At 45.6% G+C, this 19,026-nt stretch overlaps 6 protein-coding genes across 7 annotated transcripts; 1 reads left to right on the plus strand and 5 right to left on the minus strand.

The window, feature by feature from the left end:
* Positions 1-244: 244 nt before the first annotated feature.
* Positions 245-2,229, plus strand: LOC147208068 (uncharacterized). The gene is made up of 2 exons (XM_086107903.1): positions 245-689; positions 971-2,229. The coding sequence occupies exons 1-2, from the start codon at positions 497-499 to the stop codon at positions 1,882-1,884; spliced, it is 1,107 nt and encodes a 368-aa protein (XP_085964029.1). The 5' UTR covers positions 245-496; the 3' UTR covers positions 1,885-2,229.
* Positions 2,230-2,930: 701 nt separating this feature from the next.
* Positions 2,931-4,713, minus strand: LOC147208069 (uncharacterized). Of its 2 annotated transcripts, none has more exons than XM_086107896.1 (3): positions 4,696-4,713; positions 4,210-4,408; positions 2,931-4,049 (listed from the first exon to the last, which is right to left on the minus strand). In XM_086107896.1, exons 2-3 carry the CDS (start codon positions 4,400-4,402, stop codon positions 3,067-3,069), a joined length of 1,176 nt encoding a protein of 391 aa, XP_085964022.1. In that variant the 5' UTR covers positions 4,403-4,408; positions 4,696-4,713; the 3' UTR covers positions 2,931-3,066. The 2 variants fall into 2 exon arrangements, with proteins under 2 accessions (XP_085964022.1, XP_085964021.1); XM_086107895.1 differs by lacking the exon at positions 4,696-4,713 and adding an exon at positions 4,664-4,688.
* A 627-nt stretch (positions 4,714-5,340) lies between these two features.
* Positions 5,341-8,848, minus strand: LOC147208070 (uncharacterized). The gene is made up of 2 exons (XM_086107914.1): positions 8,388-8,848; positions 5,341-7,663 (listed from the first exon to the last, which is right to left on the minus strand). The coding sequence occupies exons 1-2, from the start codon at positions 8,578-8,580 to the stop codon at positions 6,861-6,863; spliced, it is 996 nt and encodes a 331-aa protein (XP_085964040.1). The 5' UTR covers positions 8,581-8,848; the 3' UTR covers positions 5,341-6,860.
* Positions 8,849-9,383: 535 nt separating this feature from the next.
* On the minus strand, positions 9,384-11,388 carry LOC147208071 (uncharacterized). Its single transcript, XM_086107904.1, has 2 exons — positions 10,897-11,388; positions 9,384-10,693 (listed from the first exon to the last, which is right to left on the minus strand). The coding sequence occupies exons 1-2, from the start codon at positions 11,087-11,089 to the stop codon at positions 9,783-9,785; spliced, it is 1,104 nt and encodes a 367-aa protein (XP_085964030.1). The 5' UTR covers positions 11,090-11,388; the 3' UTR covers positions 9,384-9,782.
* Positions 11,389-11,961: 573 nt separating this feature from the next.
* LOC147208072 (uncharacterized) lies at positions 11,962-15,073 on the minus strand. Its single transcript, XM_086107871.1, has 2 exons — positions 14,674-15,073; positions 11,962-13,929 (listed from the first exon to the last, which is right to left on the minus strand). The coding sequence occupies exons 1-2, from the start codon at positions 14,798-14,800 to the stop codon at positions 12,197-12,199; spliced, it is 1,860 nt and encodes a 619-aa protein (XP_085963997.1). The 5' UTR covers positions 14,801-15,073; the 3' UTR covers positions 11,962-12,196.
* Positions 15,074-16,206: 1,133 nt separating this feature from the next.
* LOC147208073 (uncharacterized) lies at positions 16,207-18,369 on the minus strand. The gene is made up of 2 exons (XM_086107892.1): positions 18,122-18,369; positions 16,207-17,715 (listed from the first exon to the last, which is right to left on the minus strand). The coding sequence occupies exons 1-2, from the start codon at positions 18,312-18,314 to the stop codon at positions 16,688-16,690; spliced, it is 1,221 nt and encodes a 406-aa protein (XP_085964018.1). The 5' UTR covers positions 18,315-18,369; the 3' UTR covers positions 16,207-16,687.
* Positions 18,370-19,026: the final 657 nt, after the last annotated feature.

Genomic DNA, 19,026 nt, shown 5'->3' on the forward strand with positions numbered 1-19,026 from the left:
TTTTTAGGCGAGTACATGCATGCCAGGGGGTCTGGGAAGTTTTCGTTGGGCTTTTTTCGCTGTCTATTGTGATCTGGCGCCTTATGTTATCTGAAGGATGTTCAGAGGTGTGGAAATGTATACTTTCACAGATTTTGTGTCATTATAAAAGAGTACGTTTTGTATTTCGAAGCTTTTCACTGGCCCTGTGACATGAACGCCTTCACACCTGAGGGGGCAGTACAGTAATGCACAAGAAGGTTGTGACAGGGTGAACCGGAAGTTAGAGTGCATGCAAAAGCTGCTAGCACAGGCGCCACCTAATTCGTTTTCATTTGCTTCAATAGCCGCGCGTTTCTTTACTCTGCACGGATTTCGATCATACGACACAATTCACATTGGGTTTTTTTGTACCCGGCCAACCTCGTCATAGTTCACTTTTGATGACGCTCCTTTAAGTTGGTTTAGCTCACTATCCGCCATCGTAGACGTCGCTCAGCGGAGCTTAGGTGTGAAAATGTGTCAAGTGGAACTCCTGAGGGCGTTGCTGAATCAGCGACTGAGTGCGGCCGTCGATGAAGTATTCGGAGTTGTTGCAAGAACCATCGCCGAGTACCAGGAGGAACTCTGTCGGTCAAAAGAGGAGAATGAGCGTCAGCGTCAGCTACTGGACGCTGTTCTCAAGCCGCACGTTGTGTTATACAAAGAAGGTTTGCGCATCCTTCCTCGGGTCTTTCGAACCTTCTCTCTCTCTCCGCTCACCATGCTTACCTTTTCTTCATGCAATTATGAGGACTAACTATTGCCTCGCTATTTTTATTTTATACGCCTTCAGTATCGGGCAGCATGGTGCCCTGCGGCGTCAAGTTTGCGCGTTTTGACGCATCTCGAAGCAAATGCTGTTATGTATTCACGGTTTATTGGATTCTTGATTGGGGATTTCACAGGGCTGGACTTCTCCAAACCATGCCTGTTTTCTCGTGTCCTGCAGAAAGTTCCAGTCAAGAATGTCTTTCCCCGAATCAGCAAGAAGGGATATCCACGGTGGAACCACAGCAGCCTGAGCCTCCCCGCATCAAAGAGGAAGAGGAGAAGGCCGACGTCACCCAATTGCCATTGGCTGCTTTTCCTTTGAGGGTTGATGCCGAGGCTGAAGAAGAAGATGACGGAGACCGCTGCGGAGCGTCCCGAGCTGCCAGCCTCTCAGCTCCACTCTCAGATTCGGATGACACCACGTTGCACTCTTTCGACACCGATGGTGACAAATATTCTAAGAGTGATATGACAGGTCGCACTGCCGGTAAACGCTGGAAATGTTCCCAGTGTGGGAAAACATTTGACTATAGCAGCGCTCTGATCAAACACATAAGAACGCACACGGGAGAGAAACCATTCAAGTGTTCAGTGTGTGGCAAAAGTTTCACCCACAAGGGAAATTTAACTGCGCACACACGGACACACACTGGAGAAAAACCGTACAGCTGCTCAATCTGCAACAAAAGTTTTACTGGCCACTCGGCATTAACTAAACACACCCGGATACACACCGGGGAAAAGCCTTTCAGGTGCTCAGTGTGCGGTAAACGGTACACGCAAAACGAAACTTTGAAGGCTCACTCAAGAACCCACACTGGCGAGAAACCGTATTCCTGCTTAGTCTGCCACAAACGCTTCAGTTCACATTCATCGTTTGCCCGACATCGAAGGACGCACAGTGACGAAAAACCCTATTCTTGCTTAGTCTGTAACAGAACCTTCCAGTCTAATTCAGCCTTTGCCCGACACAGAAAAAAACACATTGGAGGCAAAGTGTTCAGTTGCGCCGCGTGCAAGAAGACATTCCCTCGCAAGTACCAAGTGAAGACACACAAGTGCGTTGCACTCAATGAAGCCGCGGGAACTTAAACGCTTTGGAAACTTTGACTTCTTCCACATGAACTGAACTCTGTGAAAGGACTGACACGTTGGTTTGCGGTGCATTCCATGATGACTTTCACCAGCGGGTTTGATATGTTCTGAAAAATATACCCCCCCCCAAAAAAAATTTAATTATCCAGTTACGATGAATCGAGGCTGAGCCTTTTTTTGGATCATGCAACATTTTTGGGGGGTTCGGTTGTTTAGTCTGCCATCATCGTCCTCTTACACGAGTAGCATTTGCTCAAGCTACGAGCTTACAATGTACACAAATAAGCGCTCCAGCCAATGGATGAATATAAAATGACGGTGATACTATGACCTTGAACAATCTTTGCTGTAAATGTTTTGGGAATAACTGTTTTTTTTTGGGCTTGCTAAAATCATCCTGTACTGAAAGCACATATTTTGAAAAGCAAGGTGGAGTTGGCCCATGAGGTCAGCATCCTTGTGACTGCCGGTGGCTTATCGATTCAGAAGAATCATTCAAAGCACAAATGCTCATGACTTTGATCGCCTTTAATGGGTGAAGCGTATTTACAAGGTCGGAATAACTGCACACGCATATCCAATAAGACAACAGGGGCTGTGTTCGTACTGCAGGTCAATTCAGTTTTTTTGTTCTTTTTACCTTGTGTCAGATGTTTTTTCATGCAATGAGAACAGTACAATTATTTTTATTTTTCAACACGGGCCTCTTTCGTACGTGGATATAAATCGGGCATGCATCTGATGTGAATGCAGTCACGCTCATCTGACCCGCACATCATCAAATGGGGGAGAAAAAAAACAACATCACAATGTTGTTGTTTTTTCAATATTCGGTAAATGGAGGAGCAGGAAAGAATGGTGAAAAGATGGAGGCAATTCTGAACAACTTAGGGGTCATCAGTTTCGCAGCTTTATTACTATTAGCGGACGCTGGCCCATCCCTATTTCCTTCACGCACAGACGTGACAAGAGCTACTGTTGAAAGAACATGAAACTTTGTTGCGAACCGAAACAGCAGCAGGGCAATAACGCTGAACACTATCTCAGGTTAAAGACTTGATTTTTTTTTATTTCGGCTCACATATACGCGTTTACAATTGACAACGCAAAATCAAAGGTTTGTCAATGCAATCAAATCGTCAGTGTCCTCCTCGCAGCACGCCGGTATTTGTTCAGCTGTCACACACTGCAACTTAATGGTTTCTCACCAGAGTGTATTTGGATGTGTTTTGTGAACGCACCCCTTTGAGAAAATTGTTTACCACAAATTGAGCAGGTGAAGCGTTTCTCCCCCGTGTGCGTTCTCCTGTGTTGAACCAATCCCGAGCGATCGCTGAAATTTAAATTGCAGATGGTACACGTGAAAGGTTTCTCTCCCGTGTGTGTTCTTGTGTGCGTTGTTAAATGACCCCTTATGGAGAATCTTTTACCACAAAGCGAGCAGGCGAAAGGTTTCTCTCCGGTGTGCCTTCTCATGTGTTTGCCCAAATTGGAGCGATCGCTGAAACTTAAGTTGCAGACCGAGCACGCAAAAGGTTTCTCTCCGGTGTGTACCCTCGTGTGTTTAATCATTGCGGAGTAATCGATGAAACTTTTGTTGCAGACAGAGCAGGAATAAGGCTTGTCGCCCGTGTGTATTCTGGTGTGTGTCGTTAAGTGTGCCTTCTGAGAGAATCTTTTACCGCAAACGGAGCACATGAACGGTTTGTCTCCAGAGTGGATCATCATGTGTACTCGCAAAGTGTACTTGGTACCAAACGTTTTGTCGCATTGAGAACATTTCCAGTGTGCGTTGCCAGGGTGACACGTCATATCACTTTTAGGGTGTTCAGCATCAGAGTCAGGAGAACGAGAGTGTGATTGTGAAGCCAAGCGGCAGTCTGCTTGCGATGCTCCACTGCGGCCTGCGTCACCTTCTGTCGTCACTTGTTGACTTGAGCTGCTGCTTGGAGGCTCCGCCCCTCTGCTCTCCACACTCTGACTTTTGTCTTCATCATATTCACTCTTTACAATGACGCGAGAAAACGGCAACTCCAGCAATTGATGAGGCTCACGCTCCGTTTCCTCTTTAATGAGGAAGTGATCTGCCTCCTCCTCTTCCCCTTGATCTTGGGGAGGCTCTGGTTCCTGCTGCTCAAGGGGAAGACTTTCTTCACTGTTATCTGCAGGGCACGCACACACACACACACACACACACACAAATATTATGATAGCCAAAACAGTACATTGACATATTCACCTGTTGGCGTAAGACAGAAGACAGTCTTTTTTTTCCGAGGGTGTAGTACGTCGAATGAGTTCAATACGGTGAAGGGGGCGCACCTGTTTTGTGGGGTTCCTCTTGAGGCCTGAAAACTGCGTCGAGTAGTTGACGTTGTCGCTCGTTCTCCTCCTTGGTCCGACTAAGTTCCTCCTCGTACTCTGCAATCGTTCTTGCAACGACTCCAAATATTTCTTCGACGGCCGCACTCAGTCGGGCATTCAGCATCGCTCTCAGCATTTCGACTTTACACATTTTCACCTGATAATCACAACAATTTACACTCACAGGGGGAACTCCGCTAGCGATGTGTTTCGAACAAACGCGTCGCTTTGATCGCAGGTACCGAGCTAAACTAATCTGAGCTAACTGGAGAAACGTAAAAATTCAACAAGAAGAGATCGAGAAATCGGATATGAGGATTTAATTAAAGATGTTTCCTCCGCTAAACTAACAACGGGGCATTCTGTATCGAGGTTTCGGTTCATTCAGTCCTAATTCTCAAAGAATGTTTACTTGTGAGGCGCCTTTGGGAAGGCAAACCGTACCCGGAAGCAAATCGGCGTTTGTACGGCATCCGAACTTGGACAAACCTCATACCAAACGCGATTCAACGCGATTGATGACGCCAAAAGTAGGCGCGCCTAAATAATGAATGCTTCTGTAAAGGTGTGTCGGAACGCTAGTGGGATACCGTTTTCGACAGCACGACTGCAAAAGGAAAGACAGGAGGAAATGGTATTTGACTTCAAAGTTTGAAAGACACTGAGTTCGCATTCGGACTGAAATGAATATGGATAACCTTTGACTGTTTGACGCCACAAATACGATTTCGACATCCACATGAAGTTTCGTCGAATCCTGTCAAACAACTTCAACCCATGGTGAGTGTATGTTGAAAAGTTTCCTTCACCAGCGTATTATTGAAAACCTGCTACAACAAATACTATTATGATGCTAAATTATTTAGTTTCATAAACACATGTATGAAAGGAAAAGGTTTTGTAATTACTGAACAGGTTCAACATTTTGCATGGTCAGCTCCAGCATTTTTCTGAACAGAGATTGGAGGGCGGGGAAATAATAAATCTCTCAACATATCCCATAACACAGGTTAATCGCTCAAAATAATCTACAGAGACATTCAATAGTTGTGTCTTTCCTGACTTTAATTTTAAGGGATGAAAAACGTTTACGTTTCCCCCATTTGGCGCTATGCAGTACTCTGGTTTATTTGTCTTGCACTTCGTTTGTCAGACACATACAAAATAACCCGTAAAAGTTGATTCACGTACACCACTTTAGGGCAAAATAAGTAGAAAAGAGTGAACAGTAATTCAAAAGGGGAGGTCAAGCACTTGCTAACAGTGAATTACTTGTATGTTTCACCAAGCAACATAACTTGCAATTTTCCACTGTGTTACACACACAATGCCAAATGCACTAGATTGGCTAACAAAACTAGTCTCAAAGTTTTCATGAACACGTTAAAGCCCTTTGAGCATTGCATATTTGAAGACAAACGATGGAGCAACGAGCAACACATCTCGACTGACAATAAAACAAGATGTGTTCTTATGGAAATGAACTGAGGTGCAACTCATTTTTATTGTGTGTTTTAATAAAGAAAAATAGCATCGTTTTGTATCAAAACAGCTGAGCTGATACTGAGACAGCAGCATCATTTTCAAAACTTGATGTACACAAACTTCACTGTGGTTTCACATTTAGGTATCGAGGAATCATTTTTATGCGGTTCGGTCTGCTGCCCTTATTTTTTAGACTGCATGTTTGCACTGTGGTTGAGAGAGGAAATTCATTTCATCTGTGCTGTATGTTGCACACAGAGCACATTTGACAATAAAGCTTAACTTGAAGTCATTTGACAACACGACACACATGGGACCCTGATGGCATTTAGGGCCGTCAGAGTTTTTCTCGGACAAAGTTCAAGAAATGACTCGGCACACAGGGAAATTTGTCTTCAATATTGGCGGGAAGGGATCTCTGAGAGCGAACGACGGTAGTTGCCCCGATGATCACACACTCCGCCTCCCTTCCTGCCAATTCAGACTTTTATTGTAACATACAAGGAAAACACTGCCCCGATATTTGCATTCCGCAACCTCGGTCCGGCCCCTCGGTAGTGATCGTTTACCTGAGTTTAAGCTTTGAACCACCGTTACTTTGGCGCCTTTCTGTCTGGTCTACTCTGAATCAACATGTTGCAGACTTTGGTGACGGCCAATGTCGCCTGGGCGCGACGGGTGTTCTCAAATCGTCTTTTGTTGTTCAACCGCTGTTCCCGAATTATTCATTCCCCCTTTGTGACCGAGTCTAGCCCTCTCTCCTCTGATCGCCCACCTGCATTGACGTGCCAATTGTGGACTTCAACAGTCCTGCGGCCGGGTGGCCGGCGCCTTCGTGCACAGGCATTTGGGGGTGCCGGATACGCACCCAAACGGTTAGACGTGCCCAAATTAAATGAAACTTTAAACATGATACAATTTTGCTCATAGATTCCTCTAACAGTGGCACAACTTTGACACTCTATTTATATCGATATACATGATTTACTGGTTTATCTACTATCACAGGTTTAGTAGACTAATAAAAACTGTAAACTGTAATAACATACCCCTGTTTCGTGTGTTTGACCTGATATGGGGTGCGTCTTCTCAAAGTGCAAATTGGAGAGAAACTTCTCCGCACACTAGGCAGATGGTTTCTGCCCCGTGTGTGTTCTCATATGTTGTCCCAAATTTGAATGAACACCGAAACTCGGGTTGTACGCCGAGCAGGCAAAATGTTTGCCCGCTGCGTGTGTTTTCTTGTGTTGAATCAGTGCGGAACGATCCCCAAAGCGTTTGCTGCAGAGTGTGCAGGAAAACGGTTTCTCGCCGGTGTGCGTTCTCGTGTGCGTGATCAAGTTGGCCTTCTGAGAGAATCTTTTTCCGCAGATTGAGCACATGAATGGCTTCTCTCCAGTGTGAACCATCATGTGTCTTCTCAGATTCCTGCGGTCGCCAAGAGTTCTCCCGCACTGGGAGCATTTCCAGTGTTTTTTGCCAGCAGTGTGACTTTTCATGTGCCTCGTCAAAGTGTACTTGGTGCCAAATGTTTTGTCACAATGAGAGCACTTGAAGTACGTGTGGTCAGCATGCCATGCCGCATCACCTGGAGAGTGTGATGTTCTTTTGTCGTGATGTTCTGACCGCGGAGCAAAGAGTCTGTCTGCCTGTGATTCTCCACGGTGGCCTCCATCCTCTTCTGTTGCCGCGCATTGACTTGAGTTACCGTTTGGCGGCTGCATCCATCTCGAATGCTCACTTTGATGGGGAAGAGGTTGTGACTGCTCCTCTTCATCCTCACTCTTGAAAGGAGCACCAGCTGATGGTAACTTGCCGATATCAGCCTCCTCCGCTTCCTCTTTAACATGCACAACCTCTGGATCCTGCTGGTCCACCCTGGAGCTCCATTCTTGCTGCGCAGAGGGAACGGCTTCTTCACCAACATCTGCAGGACACAAAAAGACAAACGCACAGCGTTTCGTTAAATCAAGCTTTGCTCAGCTATGGGGAGATACTCCTTTTAATGCTTACATATACTGGAAATTAAAATTTGGAATTGCTCACCCCTGCGTTAGATTGGCGAACTCCAGGCCAACTACAGAGGAGACCAGTTTCGTTACATAATAATGTGTATCATTGTGTGGAGAACGCCACAGACACTGCTTCGTTCGCTGTAGTTGGATGCACAGGTTTTGCACAGACAAACCAATCAGAGGACCAAAAATTATCACATTGTCAAGGAGGATGGATTTGAAATAATAACATAATTTAATAAATAAAAGTCCCATCTGGAGGCTAATTTACGTTGCACGGGCCTTATACGATTGATTCTCAATGATCTGGGCAGATTAGACCCACATGGCAACACTGAGACCGAATTCTGATTGGCTCCAAAAGTTAACATCGGCATAAAACAAACATAATTCAGGTCGTAAAATTTGATCAGTTCTTCTGAGACCGGTAGATCTGGGCTTGATGGCTCTTAACGTTATTTATTCTTATATTTGTTCATCAAAACGCGTTCCTTTAAATTCGTCGAATGAGTGCGGACACTACTGATCGACTTCACTTCCCGGATGTTCGACTTAATGAGGCTTCCATAATTTCCTGCAAAAATGTGCGGACAACTGGACAAACCTGCTCCCAAACATGTGGACAACTGAACAAACCTGCACCAAGTATCTCAGCTTGAGGCCTGAAAACGGCGTCCAGCATTTGACGTTGTCTCACGTTCTCCTCTCTTGTCCGGCAAAGTTCCTCCTCGTACTCTGCTATCGTTCGCGCAAAAACTCCAAATATTTCGTCGACGGCTGCACTTAGCCGCTGATTCAGCAACGCCTTCAGCATTTCTACTTTACACATTTTAACACACTTGAGACTCACTCGCTCACTTCCGCGTCTCTTTGTTCGCAGCTAGCAAGCTAAACTGAGCTAAGCTAAGAGGCGCTAACTGAAGAAGCTTCAAAGTGCAGCGAGACTGCACGAATTGTACCGCCCAATCAATAAGTCATCTTAACTGGAATAGTCGCTTTGTGCCTGCCAGGATATTCTGTGTCGAAGCTTGTTGGCGAGCCAACTCATCTAACAAGTTTATTCGTAAAGCGTTGTACGACGTTTGTGTTGTCGTAGTGACGATGACGTCGACGATGACGCATTCACTCCCACTCCATTGATTTTCAAAGAGATCAAACGAATTGACGTCCTCTGATTTATTTTCCCAAGACATTTCGAGCATGACTCTCAAAGACGGGATGAAAATGCCTATCAAATACACGTGGGTTGGCTCAACAGCATACGGCTTTTAAATCGAGTTTGAGATCGCCCTCTTTTCCTTTTTTCCTCCTCCGGCAGAGCAGACACGAGGTATTCTACTGCGTTGCTGCCACCACCAGATGTGAAGTTCTTATTACACGCTTGAGTCTTCGGCACACCTCAAACCTGGTAAGCCTGACAGGAAGGCTGGTACGTCGCAAAAAAAACTGCAGTCTCAGAAAAGCAATCTTCTATATGCGGTTCCCTGCGGTGAGGAATAGACCGATACGGTGCATACATTGGAGACGTGCCAGTAATCTGCAAATACAGTAATTTCATAAATGCCCTGCACCCTCGATAAATTAAAAATTAGCTCCAAAAAAATGGAACTCGTATCAACCCAATACCTGTACTCCCATTTACAAGATTTTTATTTACAGGAGATGATTTCAATTTACAGTGAATGAAAGCTTGACATTCACCATCTCAAGAAATTACAATACTGGAAAATAAACCAGTAACTTTTAAACCACAAAATTCAGACATACAAACGTTATCTCCAAAAACGTGTATGCCAGATCATTCGTATCTCACGGTCCCACTGGAATTCACTCATTATTCGAATGAAAATGCTCTCACTTAATTACAGTTTATAGATCAATGTCAGCTCTTATCATATTGTTTTAAGTGCATGGTATCCTGCAAAATTCAGACAAATGAAGTGCTCGCCTGCCATTTTCTTTTCTGTATCGCCGCAGTGCATCATGACCCACTTTGCTTTTCTTGTAACCATTAGTTGGTCACTTGCAGCTTTATTTCTTACTAGCACACTTATGTTTGTTAAGGTTGTCCTTCCGAGTGAATTTCTTATCACACACGGCGCAACTAAACACTTTGTCCCCTGTGTGTGTCCGTTGGTGCCGAGTACATGTGGAATACGCGCTAAAACTTTTGTTGCAGACCAAGCAAGAAAATGGTTTTTCACCCGTGTGTGTTCTTGTGTGTACTTTCAAAAATGCTTTCTGAGAGAATTTCTTCCCGCACACTGAGCAGGGAAATGGTTTTTCACCAGTGTGTGTTCTCATGTGCACTTTCAAGTATTCTTTTTGACTTAGCCTCATACCGCAAACTGTGCAGGCAAAAGGTTTCTCTCCTGTGTGCGTTCTCGTGTGTTTTATCAAATGCACCTTCTGATTGAATGTTTTACCACAAAATGAGCAACGGAATGTTTTCTCTCCTTTGTGAATCATCATGTGTCTTTTCAGAGTAGCCACGTTGATGAACGTTTTATCACAGTGAGAGCATTTAATATGGGCGTCGTCGATGTGACATGACATGTCAACTTTGGAGTTTTCATCACCTTCAGTGTCAGGAGAGTGCGATGCCGCATTGTCGCTATCTGACAGTGGAGCGAAGAGGCTGTCGTCTTCTGATCCTCCACCTTTTGTTGTCATGTGTTGACTTGAGCTGCTGCTCGGAAGCTTCGCCCCTCTGTTCCTCTCACTTTGATCGGGACAGAGCTCTGACCCATGCTCGTTGTCTTCATCATTTTCACTGTTCACAAGGACTCCGGCCAATGGAAAGTTTGTGATGCCAGCCTGCTCTTCTTCTTCTTTGACGTAGAGGGGCTCTTCCTCTTTAACGTGGGGGGGCTCTGGCTCCTGTTGCGCCATCCTGAAGCTCCACTCCTGCTGCTCGGGCTGAAGATCATCTTTACGGATGTCTGCAGGAAGCATGAAGACAAACACGCATGGTTTGGTCAAGTCAAGCTTCCCTCAAACTGGAGTTAAAAGGCTGAATAAATACAAAGCATTTTCCAGCAGAATAACATGTGAATGCTCCTCGGCATTTACACCATACACACCGATACGCGGATTAAGAACAGAAAGTAGCGAGGAAACAAGCGAGAGGAAGAAGTGAGCAAACCTGCATTGTGCGACACCACTTGAGGCTTGAAAACCGCGTCCAGTAGCCGACGTTGTCGCTCGTTCTCCTCTTTTGTTCGGCAAAGTTCCTCGTCGTACTCTGCTATCGTCTTTTCAAACACTACAAATATTTCTTCAACAGCCGCACTCAGTCGTTGATTTAGCAACGCTCTCAGGATATCAACTTTACACATTTTCTCACGAGAATTGACAGTCACACACTTGATCTCCCCTTTGCGACACGTTGCTAACTTCCGCGTCTGACTCTTCGCGGCGAGGACATGAAATTAAACGAGACGGAGAAGCTTCCCAAATGCATTAAGAGGAGTTATGCTGCCACTAAAAAGTTGACTCTGCTTCACGGCAGATCTGTACAGATAAAGTAAAACGCTTGCTTACGAGCCTCGAGAAGTCTTTGTTGTTGTTTAACTTCCGGAAGTAAAAACCATTCGACTCTCGCCCTTTACTGCCCCCGTCCGGTGTGGGGTGTCTTTACACGCTTTCGACACTTATCACAAATTACAATAACCCCAACGTTTCGAGTGTAGTTTGTAAATGTAAAATGTTTTGGATCTATTAAAAATTCCAAGGATATGTCTATTTCCATTGGTTTATGTGACTCTTTCAGTCTCGTTGTTGCAACTAGCTGATGAAACTATGAGCTCATTGACCATTTCACTCCCACATTTGACGCTCGTATTTAATTTTCTGGGTATCATCAGCAAGTTGCAACAGAGATCCGAGATTGAAAACGTCACAGAAAGGTATTGATGTTGATATCCTTGAAAATATAAGAAATAACGATTGTGACTTCTCAATAAATTAATACACGTCAGTATACGAGTGGTGTAGAGATAAGTGTACCCATCATTGTGCCGTGGAAAATGATCCAATTTCCCCTAAGTGGCGCAACAATTTAGAACAAAGGTTCACCCATCTATGCCATTGACGTATAGCAACAAGCAGAATAACTAAATGCACTTTCACTTGCTCTCAAAATGTATAATTAATGCGAGTACTGTTAGAAATACACTTTACCTCTGAAATAAAGACAAAAAGCCTGTTACAGGTTTATTTTTCCAGTGCAGAAATTCCACAGCAGACCATTTGAATAAAACACAGCTGTCAATGAACTGAAAGTGATTGTGAAGCGCCGCCAGAAACAACGGTCACGAGTTCCAACACTATCGAAAGAGTCCTTGAGGAAGTCAGACAGCAGGCGTCTTATATCAACTCTGTCGCAACATCAACTCGTCAAATGTGCTCATGTTGTCTTCAAGTAGACAGCCGGTCCTGCGGCTTCATTTCTTGCCCGCACACTTGTGTGTCTTCAGATTGTCCTTGCGAGAGAATTTTCTATCACACACACTACAACTGAACATCTTCTCACCAGTGTGCGTTGTCATATGTCGGTCTAAATGCGAACGGCAAGTTAATCTCATACCGCACACTAGGCACGAATACGGACGGTCATCCGTGTGTGTTCTTTGGTGGCGAACAAACGAGGACTGCACACTAAAACTTTTCTTACACACTGAGCACGTAAACGGTTTCTCACCAGCGTGCGCTCTCATGTGCACCGTAAAATATTTATTTCCGGCAAAGCTTTTGCCACACACCGAGCAGGTAAAGGGTTTCTCTCCGGTGTGTGTTCTTTGGTGGCGTACAAATGATGAACGACCACTGAAACGTTTGTGACAAATGGAGCAAGAAAACGGTTTTTCCCCAGTGTGTGTTCTGGCGTGTACCATGAAGTAAGTCTTCAAAGCAAATCTTTTCCCACACACGGAGCAGGTGAAAGGCTTGTCACCAGTGTGTGTTCTTTTGTGGCGGGAAAACGTAGAAAAAGCACTAAAGCGTTTATTGCAGATCGGGCAAGAAAAAGGTTTTTCACCCGTGTGTATTCTTGTGTGTACGACAAAATGCGCCTTTTCCCCAAACCGTTTCCCGCACACCGAGCAGGGAAAGGGTTTCTCACCAGAGTGCGTTCTTTTGTGTCGGACAAATGACGAACGACCGCTGAAGCCTTTGTTGCAGACTGAACAAGAAAATGTTTTTTCTGCCGTGCGTGCTCTCTCGTGTATCGTCAAAAGCGACTTACGAGAGAAATGTTTAACACGTACATGACAGGAAGCATTTTTTTTGCCAGAGGGTTTTCTCACTTGGGTTTCCAAATGTGCGTTTTGACTCACTATCACATCGGGCGCCGAGCAGTGTGGATTCAAAGTGGTTGGTTCGGTGTGGTTTCTGGCGTGTCTCACCAAATTGCCCTTTTGAGAGAATTGTTTACCGCAGAGTGAGCAGGCGAACGGTTTCTCACCAGTGTGTGTTTTTTTGTGTCGGATAAATGACGAGCGACTACCAAAACTTTTGTTGCATGCCGAACAAGAAAACGGTTTCTCGCCGGTGTGTGTTCTCGTGTGTGTGGTCAAAACCGACTTACGAGAGAATTCTTTTCCGCACACTGAGCAGGAAAATGAATTCTCACCCGTGTGTGTTCTCATGTGCTTTCTCAAATGTGAATTTTGACGGAATCGCATAGCGCAGACTGAGCATTGTTTCTTCAGTGTGGTGGGTCGTGTGTGCGTTCTTGTGTGTCTTATCAAATTTCCCTTTTGAGAAAATTCCTTACCACACACCGAGCACGAAAAGGGTTTCTCTGCTGTGTGTGTTCTCATGTGCATTTTCAATGCGGAGTTGTTGCCGAAGCTTTTTTCACACTGAGAACATTTCCAGCGTTTTCTGTCAGTACGACCCGCTGTATCACCTTTACAGCGTTCTTCATCATCATCATCATCATCATCATCAGTGCCAGGAGACGTGGTGTTGTCGCTATCTGCTTGGGATCCACCACAACGGTCTCCGTCACCTTCTTCATCTTCACCTTCACTCTTCACAATGACCCGAATAAATGGCACGGTGGTGATATCCTCCTCCTCCTCTTCCTCTTTAATATGCGGAGACCCCGGCGCCTCCTGCTCCACCCTGAAGTTACGCTCATGCCGCTCAGAATGGAGATCTTTCTTACTGATGTCTGCAAGACACAACAAGACAAGCACATGGCATTTGGCATATGAATTTGGACAAGTCAGTCAAGTTTGCGCCATTGTTCAATTGTGCGTTCCTGCCAACCACGCTGCGAGGTGTTTCTCCATTTGAAGTGTATCACTTCTATATTTTTATTTTATTTTAATCCTTCAAATGTTTACTCCTCAATTTCTGTGGAAAATGACAAAATATGTAAGACCCACTTTAAAGTCAAATCAAGTCACATTTCTTCAATAGCCCTTCAACACAATCAGTCTCAAAGTGCTTGACATGGCCACAGTTGACAAGCATTCACGACATTCCCTGACCTTAATCCCCAGGAAGACAAGGAAAAAAATACAAAAATTCTATTTGGGGAAAAAAAATGTGAAACCTTGAGAAGGGGCCGCAGATGGGACAATTCCCCTTGCAGAATGATCAGTCTGCAATGGATGGCGAGTGGTTTTTGTATTTCTGTTGCATCTTGCTGGAATGTACGACATCAGCCACTCGAACTTAAACTGTGGTTGATATGCGCCATACTAGCCCATGGTCAAAATAAATTGTGCTTTCTAGTCTGTTTTTAATAGCGGGTGACATGTTGTTTTGTTTCAGTCCCGCGTCCTCTCAGTATAATTGAAAAAGAGTTGAAGAAAGGAATGAGAAAAAAAATAATTTGGCGCGAAACGTCGCCTGTTTGATACTCAGACTAAAGAGAGACGAAACATTTCATAGCAAGAAGTGATCAAACCTTCTCTGTGCAATCCGTCTGCAGGCTTCACGAAAACGGCGTCCAGTAGCTGACGTTGTTGTTCGATCTCCTCTTTGGTTCGACAAACTTCTTCCTCGAATTCTTCTTTGACACTTTTTGCACACATTTTCAAACGCGAATCACAACACTTTCTCCTTCTCCTTTACAGAGCGACGTGTTGCTAACGTCGGCCTCTCTTTGTTCGCTGCCAACAAGCTCAGCTACGTTAGCTCGCGAAGTCTGAAACTGCACTAAAGCGAGTCCATGCGACCACGAAGAAAACCCGCCCACAAAAAACTCGTTTGCACAAAAGAAACGCGCACAGAATAAAGAACAAGTAGCGAGGGAATAAATTGCCCGGTGTAAACGATTACACCGTCTCGCTAACTTTTCTTTCCTGTTCGTCTTCTTCGTGTTGGAGTTAACTGGTGGTTGACAACCCACCTTCGCGTACATTATCGCCGCCTATTGGATTATTTGGCGTATCACTTGGAAGGCAGGAGATACGCGGAATCATGACAGCGATGTCATTATTATACATGCTTCGTATTAATGTGTAACTTGCACCGTTTCTGAATTGCGATTGTTGCTTCAGTCCCAGATTATTTTATACTTCCTTAGCAGTGGTCAATCGGGCCCAGCAAGGCCGAAAGACGTTTATAAGCGCTTCCTGACTTTCTCCCCACCGTGTCTTCTTGCATGTAATCTTAAACTTTCCTTTGAGCATAATGTTTGGCCACAAATTGAGCAGAGGAAGTCTTTCTCCCCAGTGTGCGTTCTTGCGTCCGTTCCGAATTGGCCCCTCTGACTGAATCGTTTGCAACACATTGAACACCTCAATGGTTTTAGACCCAATTGATCCCTCTTGTGTCTTTCCGGCGTTGACTTTTTTTGTCGAATGTTTTGCCACATTGTTTATTCTAAGTGTGACTTGAAGAGTGTCGTCATCATCATCAACAGCAGCAGGAGTTTGACATGGAGTTGTCGCTATGTGGGGGGGGGGGGGGGGGGCAACCTACTCAAATGTCTCGTGACGCAACAAAAGCCATTACGAGTCATCATGGCAAGTTTCTAAATACGGCGCTGGGGCATGGCCTTCCATTACCGGATGTTAAGTGGGAGGCAACAGGAAATAAAAAAGGGGGTTTATACTTCCATCCATCCATTTTCCGAACCGCTTGATCCTCGCTAGGGTCGCGGGGGTGCTGGAGCCTATCCCAGCCGTCTTCGGGCAGTGGGCGGGGGACACCCTGAATCGGTTGCCAGCCAATCGCAGGGCACATAGAGACGAACAACCATCCACGCTCACATTCACACATAGGGACAATTTAGAGTGTCCAATCAGCCTGCCATGCATGTTTTTGGAATGTGGGAGGAAACCGGAGTACCCGGAGAAAACCCACGCAGGCCCGGGGAGAACATGCAAACACCACACAGGGAGGCCGGAGCTGGAATTGAACCCGGTACCTCTGCACTGTGAAGTCGACGTGCTAACCACTGGACTACCGGGCCGCTGCGGGGTTTATACTTATACTTTTTATTTCACATTACCAAGGAGTACATCGCAGTGTACATACAACAAATACAGTCTGAGAACATATTTTCAATATCCATGGCAACAATCTACTAAAAAATAAAGACGGCAACGCGCGCAAGGGATAAAAAAAGAATAAGATGTAAAAAAAAGAATTGACAGCGTCATTGTATGACTTAGTGCTGGAGCCAATGCTTTGAATATAATTTGCTTGAAATGAACTTTGAGATCAGCAAACGGTGCCACCTCACGGTCAATATTAGATGCCAGCACGAGTGCGTACGGCCTCGCGAGGGAGCCCCAAATTTACTGGTCGCTCATACGCATGTGAATGAAAATTCTACTTGCGCCGTTTCAGGTTTTAGAAGTAAAATGGCAACATGGAGGAACCCCGCGTGGGAAGTTAAGTTGAAGAATTTCGGAAATATGTCATTTGGGAAAATGATAATATTGCGAGCCTATTTTTCAGCTTTTTTTTTTTCAAACTTCCACAGTTTGACTGCTCTCTCCTGCACACGTGTGCTTGTCCAACTGATACTTGTAAGAAAATCTCTGGCCGCACATACTGCAACTCAGCACTTTTTCACCCGTGTGCCTTCTCATGTGTCTCCTCAAATCGGAATTTCGCGTGAGTATTTTGCCATACACTGAGCAGGGGAAACGTTTCGCCGCGCCGAGCGTACCCGTGGAGCCGTCCAGGGGTTTCTTCGCGGTGTGCGTTTTCATGTGCGAAACAAATCCCGCACGCGTGCGAAACCGTTGTTGGCAGCAATAGCAGGAATACGGTTTCTCTCCTGCGTGTACCCTCACATGTTCGGTCAAGTCAGCCTTGAGAGAGAATTGTCCGTTGCAGAAGAAGCAGGTGAACGGTTTCTCCCCAGCGCGCGTTCTCACGTGCGAGGTCAAATCTGACCTTTGCGTTAATCGCAGGCAGCGCGCTGCGCACGCGGAAGGTTTCTGTGTTCTTGCGCGCGTTGCTAAATCCAACTTGAGTGAGAATTTTTCCCCACACGCCGAGCAGTCGTAGGGCTTCTCTCCGCTGTGCAGCACGTTGTGACGCATTAAAGCGCTTTTCTCTTTGAAGCTTTTGTCGCAACCCGAGTATCGGAATGCTTTTTCTCCCGTGTGAACCCTCACGTGTCCGGCCAGCGTACACGTGCCGCCAGAAATGTCCCCGCATTCAGAGGATTGCTCTGGCTTGTTCGAATCACTTTTGATCGAGTCGGGAGGGGGTGATGTTGTGTCCTCACTGCTCGACGTTGGAGCTAAGAAATTGTGTATTTCCGAGCCTTCATCGGCGCCTCCTTTGCGTTCTTTTTCATCATCTTCACTCGTCATAGTGACAGCAGCCAATGGCAACTTGCTGATCTCTGCGTCCTCAAGCCCAACATGCGGCTCCTCTTTCTGACCGATCCAGGCGTGCTGAGCTTCCTTTTTAAAGCGGGAGGGTTCTGGCTCCACCTCCTCTTTAATGTCTTGGGGCTGGGGAAGAAAGTCATCACTGAAGTCTGCAGGACAGAAGAAGACAAAGTCACATGGTTTCGATCGATCAGAGTCACGTTCTGAATGATTCCGAATCTGTCTGTTGACGCTAAGGGAGTATTCTTCAGCACATTGTCTGCAAGCACATGGAGATGATAAACTAAATTGCACATTTTCACAAAAAAAATCCCGATGCACTTGTATTGCAATAAAATAAGGGGGGAATTGCTGTTTATTGTCATTTGTATGAATTATGTTATACTTTTGCTGCCAGTTTTTTTCATCGTTGGCTTCGGGATTATAAACGAAAACGTTTGAGAATGACCGTTCTAAATTGTCAAACACGAATGGAAAGAAAAGAAGCACGCTGGAGTTTCCACGAGGAAAAGCTTTGCGGGAGTTAAAAGCTGGCGAGTGAACAAATGAACAAACCTGTTCTTTGTAACACCACCTGAGGCTTGAAAGCGGCGTCCAGCAGTTGACGCTGTCTCTCGTTCTCTTTCTTGGTGCGGCAAAGTTCCTCCTCGTACTCGGCTATCGTTCTTTCAATCACTCCACACACTTCCTCGACGGCCGCACTCAGTCGCCGATTCAACAATGCTCTCAGCATCTCCACTTTACACATTTTTCACACGATAATCGCAACGATGTGTCGATCGCGTGGTCTGGTTTCCTAGCGTTACTTTTTTCTTCTTCTTCTTCGTCTTCGTTTTCCCTTCTTCGTCTTCCTCTTTCATATTTCCGGCAGTGTAAACGCTTCTTGGCGAATTACTGCCTTCCTCGGCTATTATGCTGCAATTACAATCCAAAGGAAGGGGGCAGCAGCACAGATGAAGAATCCCCGGAAGGTGGGAAGTCAGACTTTTACGAAACACCTCTTTGAACCGCGGGATCGAATTTGCCAAGTCGGAAAAAACGGACCATGACCGAACCGACCGACCTCAGTCTGACGTCACTGGACAATGGCGACCCCCATTGTGTGTGTGTGTGAGACTGTTTGAAAGTGCTCTATAAATACAGTTGAGTTGAGTTGAGAGTTGAGAAATCGATTAGAAAAAGGATGACTGGGTGGATGGATTGACTGCGGGGCCCTCAGGATGATTGAAGGTATCTCGTGGACCGAGCGCGTCACATATCAGGCTCTAAGAGACAAAATCAAACAGCCATCAGCCTCCCGTCTCGCAGCAATGCGGCGAGTGCGATGGTCTGGCCATGTCATTCGCCTGCCCCAGGAACACCCAACCGGCACCATCTTGGCCTTCAACCCCCAGCAAGCTGGCTGGAGATGACCCAGAGGTGCCCCCCTCACTTGCTGGCTGGACGTAATAGCCCTGGAC

This window comes from Hippocampus guttulatus, chromosome 3 (assembly GCF_054856545.1).
Source record: "Hippocampus guttulatus isolate MCC_2025c chromosome 3, RoL_Hgut_1.0, whole genome shotgun sequence".
In the NCBI taxonomy this organism is placed as follows: domain Eukaryota; kingdom Metazoa; phylum Chordata; class Actinopteri; order Syngnathiformes; family Syngnathidae; genus Hippocampus; species Hippocampus guttulatus.

Bases quoted from the DNA above. Each gene is read 5' to 3' on its own strand.
- LOC147208072 (XM_086107871.1), bottom strand. From the start codon at position 14,800: ATGTGTGCAAAAAGTGTCAAAGAAGAATTCGAGGAAGAAGTTTGTCGA. The intron at 13,930-14,673 runs GTTTGATCACTT...TGTGTCTTGCAG, and splicing joins AGACGGATTGCACAGAGAAG to ACATCAGTAAGAAAGATCTC.
- LOC147208071 (XM_086107904.1), bottom strand. From the start codon at position 11,089: ATGTGTAAAGTTGATATCCTGAGAGCGTTGCTAAATCAACGACTGAGT. The intron at 10,694-10,896 runs GTTTGCTCACTT...TGCTTCCTGCAG, and splicing joins AGTGGTGTCGCACAATGCAG to ACATCCGTAAAGATGATCTT.
- LOC147208068 (XM_086107903.1), top strand. From the start codon at position 497: ATGTGTCAAGTGGAACTCCTGAGGGCGTTGCTGAATCAGCGACTGAGT. The intron at 690-970 runs GTTTGCGCATCC...CGTGTCCTGCAG, and splicing joins CGTTGTGTTATACAAAGAAG to AAAGTTCCAGTCAAGAATGT.
- LOC147208069 (XM_086107896.1), bottom strand. From the start codon at position 4,402: ATGTGTAAAGTCGAAATGCTGAGAGCGATGCTGAATGCCCGACTGAGT. The intron at 4,050-4,209 runs GTGCGCCCCCTT...CGTGCCCTGCAG, and splicing joins AGAGGAACCCCACAAAACAG to ATAACAGTGAAGAAAGTCTT.
- LOC147208073 (XM_086107892.1), bottom strand. From the start codon at position 18,314: ATGTGTAAAGTGGAGATGCTGAGAGCATTGTTGAATCGGCGACTGAGT. The intron at 17,716-18,121 runs GTTTGTTCATTT...TCTGTCCTGCAG, and splicing joins GGTGGTGTTACAAAGAACAG to ACTTCAGTGATGACTTTCTT.
- LOC147208070 (XM_086107914.1), bottom strand. From the start codon at position 8,580: ATGTGTAAAGTAGAAATGCTGAAGGCGTTGCTGAATCAGCGGCTAAGT. The intron at 7,664-8,387 runs GTTTGTTCAGTT...TGTGTCCTGCAG, and splicing joins AGCTGAGATACTTGGTGCAG to ATGTTGGTGAAGAAGCCGTT.